Raw genomic sequence first — 8,567 nt, 5'->3', positions numbered from 1 at the left:
ATAAGCCTCTTATGGACTGGATCATAAAATCTATAGCCAAATTGATCTTGACCATAGCCCACAAACACGCACTCTCGTGTCTTAGCATCAAGCTTGGACCTCTCGTCTTTGGGAATATGCACAAATGCTTTGCACCCAAACACCCGCAGATGACCATAGGAAACTTCTTTTCCCGTCCACACTCTCTCTGGAGTATCAGACTGTAGAGGGATACACGTTGAAAGGCTAAGCACATACACTGCTGTCAGTAGAGCTTCACCCCAAAACATCTTAGGCAACTTTGCATGTGAGAGTAAACATCTAACTCTCTCCATCAAAGTCTCGTTCATCCTCTCAGCCAAACCATTCAACTGCGGCGTTTTAGGAGGTGTTGTTTGATGTCGAATACCATTATTTTTGCAATAAGCATCAAATGGTCCAATGTACTCTCCACCATTGTCTGTACGGATGCACTTCAGCTTCTTGCCGGTCTGTCTCTCCACCAGAGTTAAAAATTGCTTGAAAACTTCTAACACTTGGTCCTTCGTTTTCAAAAGGTACACCCATGTCTTCCTTGAATGATCATCAATGAAAGTCACAAAGTATTGAGCACCACCAAGTGACTTTGGCATTGGTCCACGCAAATCTGAGTGAATCAGATCTAAAACATTTTTCATTCGAGAAGGAGGGGAACTTTTGAAAGAAACTCTGTTCTGCTTCCCTGCCAGACAATCAGTACATTTCTCCAGATGGATTCGATCCAATCCATGCAACATATTTCTTTTGGCCAATATAGACATTCCTTTCTCACTCATGTGACCGAGTCGTCTATGCCACAACTCAACTATATCATCATTCTCCACTGTATTGACATCGTCATGGGAGAGCTTCGCCTGCATCATGTATAGTTTTGAATGTCGTTTTCCCCTGGCCACCACCAATGAACCTTTAGTAAGCTTCCATTGGCCATTGAAGAAGGTGCTGCAAAAACCTTCATCATCCAGATTTCCTGCTGAAATTAAATTCAGGCGCATATCTGGGACATGCCTGACATCCTTCAGGACTAATTGCGTACCATTCTCTGTTTCTAGAGAGACGTCACCTTTGCCTACGACTTTTGCAAAGTTCTCATTTCCCATTCTTACAGTGCCAAAATCGCCTGATGTGTAAGATGAGAAGAATTCCCTTCGAGATGAAGCATGAATGGTAGCTCCAGTGTCAATCAACCAACTCGTCTCGTGGATTGCAAGATTGACAATATCTTCATCATGGACTACGTTGAACTCCCCGACAACATTTTCTTGTTCATCATCATTGGTGTCATTTTTCCTCACATCTTTGCCTTTGTTCTTTTCTTGGTCTTGCTTCAACTTTCGACAGAACATTTTGATGTGGCCTTTCTTCTTGCAGTAATGGCACTCAGTATTGGCATATTTGTTTGACTTTCCTCTGCTTTTATATCTGGTTTTTGAACCCCTAGCTTCACTCCGCCCTCTAGATTCTGCAACAAAGACATCTGACTGTGATGAAGATGAACCTTGTGATCTTCGTCTACTCTCTTCATTCAGGGTGCCACTTTTAACAGCTTCCATATTGACTACTCCATTTGGTGCAGAATTTGTTAGTGAAATCTTCAAAGTCTCCCAAGACTCTGGTAGAGAGGCAAGCACGAGGAGAGCGAGCACCTCATCGTCAAACTTTATGCTCATACTTGATAACTGATCCACAATCCCTTGAATTGCATTCAGGTGACCAGCTATAGAAGTCATTTCTCGATATTTTATCTGAATTAATTTTGTCAGATAAAATAGTTTATTGTTGCCGATTTTCGACGCGTACAGCTCCTCAAGCTTCTTCCATAATGTCTGAGCATGAGTTTCATTACAAATGTGGTTGTACACATTATCCTCGACGAACTGTCGAATGTAACCACACACTTGATCATGCTCGAATGCCCATTCTTCATCCGTTTTTCCTTCGGGTTTATTCGTTGAAAACACCGGTAAATGCAGTTTCGTCACAAATAGGAGATCCTTCATCTTGTTTCTCCATATGTGGTAATTTGTGCCATTTAAACTGACCATCTTGCCAGTCTTTGCCTCCATATTTTCGACAAGTGCCCAGTATTATAAATATATCTAATTTATTTTCTGATGTGGAGGATCCACTATCTAGTGGCAACCACAGAGCATACGATAAATAGATATATAAAAATTCAAACCGGCTCCGATACCAGTTGTTGGGCGGCACAGCGGAAATTCAATTAATTATGCTAGTGAATAACGTATTGTGCGAAATAATTATACCGGAATAATTCCCAGGAAAGATTGGAGGGTCACGAGCGGACCACTTAAGTGCCAACCTCCTAGACAGAATTCAACACGATATAACTAGCTTCACAATAAGGAATTCAAACTAGCCTAATCGTTAGCGTCGAAAATAAATCAAGGACGGCAGAAACAAAATAAATGACACCGAGAATTTTTAACGTGGTTCACCCAAAATGCTGGATTACGTCCACGGGACAAAGTCCGAATAATTCTTCCACTATCAAAATACCAGGCATACAAAGAGAGTAATTTTACAAAGAGATCTCACCAAAATAATGACACTCAAGTGTTTCCCACACACCCATAAACTCACTATTTTTATCTCTCAATTCTCTCACCCCTCACCCTTTAGAGAAAATGTTTCTCTAGCTCGCCTATTAGCCTTGATGCTAATAACTCTCACAAAACCTTTGTGAAATTTGGTGATATACCTTCATTCACCTCCTTGCCTCTATTTATAGGCAAGGAAGTGAGTTGCCTCCAAGCAAAATTGCTTGAAGGCCACGGCAATTTGCTTGGAGTAGCCTCCAAGCAATTTGCTTGGAGGTTACTCCAAGTGATGTATTAATTTTATTTTATTTTAATAATTACATCATGTGAGCCCACATGTTGGAGGGACCCACGCCAATAAATTAAACAATTAAAATCCAATTAATTAAAACTAATTAGGCGTAATTAGATCAACTAAAATCTAATTAAACAAAATTTAATCTAATTGAAACGTATTCAGAAAATCGCAGGTTTTTTTTCAGAAACTATCGTAGGCCCTTGTCTGGAAACCACCGCCAAATCTATCTTTTCTTAGAGAATAGGCTAGAGGGTCTGTTTCCGTAAGTCAGAGAGAACTAGACACTCCCACGACTCTTTCTACTTTCAATAATCATATAAATATATTAGAAAAATTAAAAATCATTCGCTGGGAAATGTTTTCCGACTCGAATATCTATGAATTTATATTCTGATCTTTATGATTTGATGCTTTAACGAGATCGTATGCAAAGAACAATCAAGTGAAAAAAATATCAAAACTACTCTTAAATTATATTTTCAATCCGAAATTAGAGATAAAAAGCCTGACCTTATTGTTTATTTGATTAATAATGTGTCCTTCATATTATAATGCGTTAGCTATTTATAACAAGAGTGCAACTCTCTTATAATAGATAATAATAACAAGTTAACTAACATAATTTATCTCTCTTATCAGCTTCTAGAACACTCAACCTTGGCCTGGACCATCCATATTACTCTGAAATGTCTATATTGGGCCACCCATATTTCTTCGGACTGGACCTATTATATTTATATATATTTCCAACTTTCTATTTACTCGTGGAATCCGGGCGGTCCGAGGGAACCACCACGACTCCTCTCTTTTCGAGAATCCATACATCCTTTATAAATGTATGGACAACTATCTCTCGAGCATATGATTAGGTTCGGCCTCAATAGAAAAATAAAATGGAGCACCTAACAACGTATCTTCACAGAACAAGAACTATGAGATCGTCCCTTTCATTCTTGGGGCGACGGAGGGATCGTACCATTTGAGCCTTTTTTTTCATGCTTTTTCCCGAAGGTCTGGAGAAAATTGCAATCAATAGAATTTTCCTAACCCTCTCTTTCCGAAACAAAGGAGGTGAAATTCTTTTTCCTTTCCGCAGGGACCAGGAGATTATATCTAGCCGTAAAAAGAATGTTTGACTGATAAATAATTCACTTCTTGGTCTTCGACCCCCCTCAGTCACTACGAATGTAAAAGCAATGGAAACGACGGAACCTCTAAATACATAAGATTTTATTGAAAACAAACCTTAATGGTCTATTAGGGAGGATAGCGCAAGGAACCAGAGAATAATTCATTTTTTATATATTTTAAAGGATTGTGTATTATTTCTACAAATAAAAGAATAAAAAAAATATTAAAAAGTAAATATTCGCTCGCGAATTTTTTTAGACTATTGGATTTCTAAATTTTAGCGATCTGATATCATAATTATAATAGAAAAAATTCGTTATAATCCTATAATAAAAATAAGATTCTCTAAAATAAAATAGAAAAACTTATCTAATATATATATATAATTAAAATTAAATTATTTAATAGTAAGTTGTAATATTGAATAAAAATAAGAGTAAATTACTCTAACACTCCTTTACATTTATCATATTTACAGTTTTGTTTATCATGTTTAAAAAAATCAAACGATCTAGACCTCATCTTATATTTTTATGAATATTTTGGTCATTCCATTCATTTTTTATATTAGTCAACTAAGTTAAAAGACTTAATTTATATAATTAAATTTCAATTTAGTTGTTAAATGTACTCTTAATATAAGTATAAAGAGATTAAATTTTTTTGAAATTGAATGACTTAATGAATCCACTTTATTTGTTTATATTAATTCATATCTTAATTTTTTTTATTATAATTGTTATTATTTTTTTAGTATTAAAAAGTAAGAGAATTAAAAAAATTATATTAAAAATATAAAATTAAAAATATCAACCATTAAATAATATAAATTAAATTAACCAAACCATTAACTCTCATAAAATCTAATATTTATTTATATTTATATCAAAAATAAATTTAAAAATTAAAAGAAAATTTCATTTTTTTTAAATCAAGTCATTTGACTTTACTAACTAACACCCAAAAAAATGGAAAAAAATGACTAAAATGTTATTGAAGAAAAAATAAAAAAAAATTATATCGTTTGAATTTTAAATAAGAGGAATAAAACTGTGAATTACATGAATGTCAGAGTAATTGATTCTAAATAAAATTAAAATTATAAATTATAAAATGAAATGATATATAACTATGTTTTCATATATATATATATATATATATATATATATATATATATATATATATATGTAAATAAAAAATTTGTATATATGTTCTCAATTTGGATTTCTACCTAAATTTGAAAACAATACCAACTAAATTTTTGGTACGGTCTAGTTCCAAGAAAGTGGACGGATAATTTTAAATTTCAAAAACTTGGAATTCAGTTTTTTGCTCGGATTCGGGGTTCTCCAGAACTTGTAAAAGCCTAGACACTATGCAAAGTGAAAAAGTGTGAAAAACAAAAAAATTCTTTGATTTTTTTACCTTCAAGCATTACAACTTTTTATACGAGTTTGAACTCTACTTGATATACCCATATCCTTTTTGTTTCTTTTCCTGCATTTCTGGTCGCTAAGAATGTGAATGCAATACTTTTGCATTTGAGTGGCATTTCTACTGAAGACCAGGCTTTATCCTCATGTTATCAACCAGCAGAAACCTTTGAATGGCTGCGGAGTCTCAGTCCTTGGCTCGTTAGCGGTCAGGAGATGAAGCTACCACCGCAAATGATACAGAAGAAAGCTTTCGGAATTATATCATTTCACAGGATCATGTCATTGAATACCCACTGATTCATCAGAAATAGTGATTGTTTCTAAAATTGAACTTGATTCAGCATCAGAGGCTTCCATCCTATAAGATCTACAACTGAAGTAGAAAACTGCACTCATCATCAGATCAATCAGCACCACAAATGAGTACATAATCACCAAAAGAGGACCTTCCCAAATCCGTGAAGATCCATCTCCGTAGCTTAATGTTTTCACCCTATGCTCAAACAACCCTTCCACAAAAGCCAATCCAATTGTTGATCCAAGATACATTACAAGACCAACCTGTGTCTGTCCCCTGATCAAAATACTAGACCGAAGCAAAGCCTGCGGCCCTGAAACATCCTCCAACACCGTGATCACAATAGCAATGTTGCAAATGACGATTGCATTCGCAAACACTACTGAGAACACTAACCCTACTACTATTCCAGCGTACAAATTTAACTCAGGTTTGAACCCAATTATCGAAAACAAACTACAAACACCCAAAAGAAGAACGCAGAATAGCGTAATGCAGCCAACAATCATCATACATGCCCACCAGTACGTCGAAACCGCCCTTCTCCAAATCTTACTCATTGTCACAAAAAACTTCGAAACCTCTACATTCTTGCTACTATAAGTGCAATCTACGGAGTAAACTACGGCAACTTTCGACAACAAAGACAATGTGATAAACAAAGGGAAGTACATTGCAGAAGCAATAACCATCTCGGAGAAATGGTGACAAGACTGTTTGACAAAAGGCCTCAATGGGAGACCACTAGACTTTGCAACTAACAAAAGCTTAATAGTAAGTCTTTTAACAACAGATTGATCAACAAACACATTTGATAAAACAATAGCAGATACTGGACAAATAAGCAATGCTGCAACTAGCAAAAACGACGCAGCGTTACACCGGAGAATCCTCACTGTTTGTCTCAAGATCTCCAATGCACTCATTGACTGAAATTGATGATTACTATGCCTATGATCATGATCACTCAATTCCAGCTCGAAATTCTGGAACTGGGTATCCAAAGATCCCTCCTTTTGTAACTGATCTAAACCCCTTCTTGGAGAAGCAACACCAGTAACTTCCATTTTATTTCAATGTGTTCAAGAAATACAATTTAACTATACAGGAAATATAAATAACAACTGAATAACCAAGAATCAAGAATCAAGGACGCATAATGGTTTCATGATGCATTGAATTATGATAAAAATCAGATCTGAATTGGACAAATGAATGAAGAAAAAGAAACAAAATGCAGAAAAAAAAGACCTGGTTGGTTGTTATAGCCAAATGGGTATGATGCAGATTAAATATTTGAGATTGCTGCAGAGTCGGTGGATTCTTGGCTTGAATTCATACATTGGCTGGCGCTGCCAATTATTTTATAGTATTAACGGTGGTCAAGAAGTTGCCAGTGAATTAATAGTTTTATGTTAAAAGCTATGGTTGGGGGCAATTTTTTTATTTTGGGTCTATTGGGAATGAAATATGGTCAAATAAAATGCTTTGAGGAACATCTAATTCTTGTGCTCTTTTTTTTTGAAGGTAATCTAATTCTTTGCTTAAACAAAGAAAATCTGTTACCCTTTCAAAGTTATTTTAAAATTATTATATTTTATTTAAAACTTAAATCTTTTATTATTTTTATCTCGGTTGATTAAATGTATATATTTTTTCTTTAAATTATTGCTAATTTAGTTTAAGTTTTCGGGATATCTATGTTTTATGGTGTATTTCTGCCATTGTTTAGTATATCTATAGTGCATTTGCAGTGTTTATGATGTATTTGCAGTGTTTTTATGGTATACACCACAAAAATACTACAAAATATCATAAATACTATATATACACACACACTATTTTTACACTATAAAAATACCATGAATACACTATATATACACTATTGTTATACTATAAAAACACGATAAAAAATAATAAAATTCAGAAAAAAAAATCTTTAAAAAGTGAAAAAAATATTTGTAAAATTGAAAAAAATGTATTTTTCGTAAATACAAAAAATCATAAAAGAAAAATTAAAAACTGGCAGGTAAAGTTGTAAATAAATTAGCGAATAGTGTATTGTGGGAAATTACCACATTATGCAATAAATACTGAAAAAAATATAAATCTATACATATTAATAATAATTGTGTAAATTAAGTTTAAAATAGCATTAGTTATTTATAAACGATAAATTGAGGTCACTTTTTTTGGCAGGTTATAGCCATTAGATTCATCGTTGTCCGTTGTTCTCTATCGTCCAATCTTTTTTAGATTTACTGAATTGTAGGGCATGTTTAGTTCAACTGTTTCTTATAACTAGTAGATGTTAACTGTTGGCTGCTAACTGATAGCTGATAGACCATACGTGTTTGGTGAGATTTAATTAGTTGTTACTGTTTATATATAAAATGACCGTAAAAAACATAATTTTTGTTTTTATTTATTAAATTATAAATATATTATATTATATAATATTTAATAAAAGTATTAATAATTGTTTTTTATAATAAGCAATATTTAGCTTAAATTTATTTAGATACATTTTTGATAAATTTATGATTTATTTTTAAAAAATTATTAAATTATAGTTGTTTTATTATAAATAAAATAATTTATAAACAATTAGAGTATTTAAAAATTATTTAAATAATTTTATATATTAAAAAATGATATATTCTAGTAGAGGCTATTTTGTCTAAATAATTAAAAAAATGGAAACAACTATCAGTTGTTGGCAAAAATCTCCAAAATGGAGTTTTTCAAACAGAAGTTGTTGGAGGTTCAAAAAACTCCTAAAAAATCTCACCAAACGCTTTGGTGGAGCTTGTAGACACCTACTT

General features: G+C 33.3%; 1 protein-coding gene across 1 annotated transcript; it reads right to left on the bottom strand.

The window, feature by feature from the left end:
• Nucleotides 1–5,353: 5,353 nt before the first annotated feature.
• On the bottom strand, nt 5,354–7,185 carry LOC126685784 (uncharacterized). The gene has a single exon (XM_050379741.2). The coding sequence runs from the start codon at nt 6,807–6,809 to the stop codon at nt 5,724–5,726; it is 1,086 nt and encodes a 361-aa protein (XP_050235698.1). The 5' UTR covers nt 6,810–7,185; the 3' UTR covers nt 5,354–5,723.
• Between the last annotated feature and the right edge of the window lie 1,382 nt (nt 7,186–8,567).

The sequence above is a fragment of the Mercurialis annua genome, linkage group LG6 (genome assembly GCF_937616625.2).
Source record: "Mercurialis annua linkage group LG6, ddMerAnnu1.2, whole genome shotgun sequence".
Classification (NCBI taxonomy): domain Eukaryota; kingdom Viridiplantae; phylum Streptophyta; class Magnoliopsida; order Malpighiales; family Euphorbiaceae; genus Mercurialis; species Mercurialis annua.
This window is presented reverse-complemented; position numbering and strand designations above follow the sequence as displayed.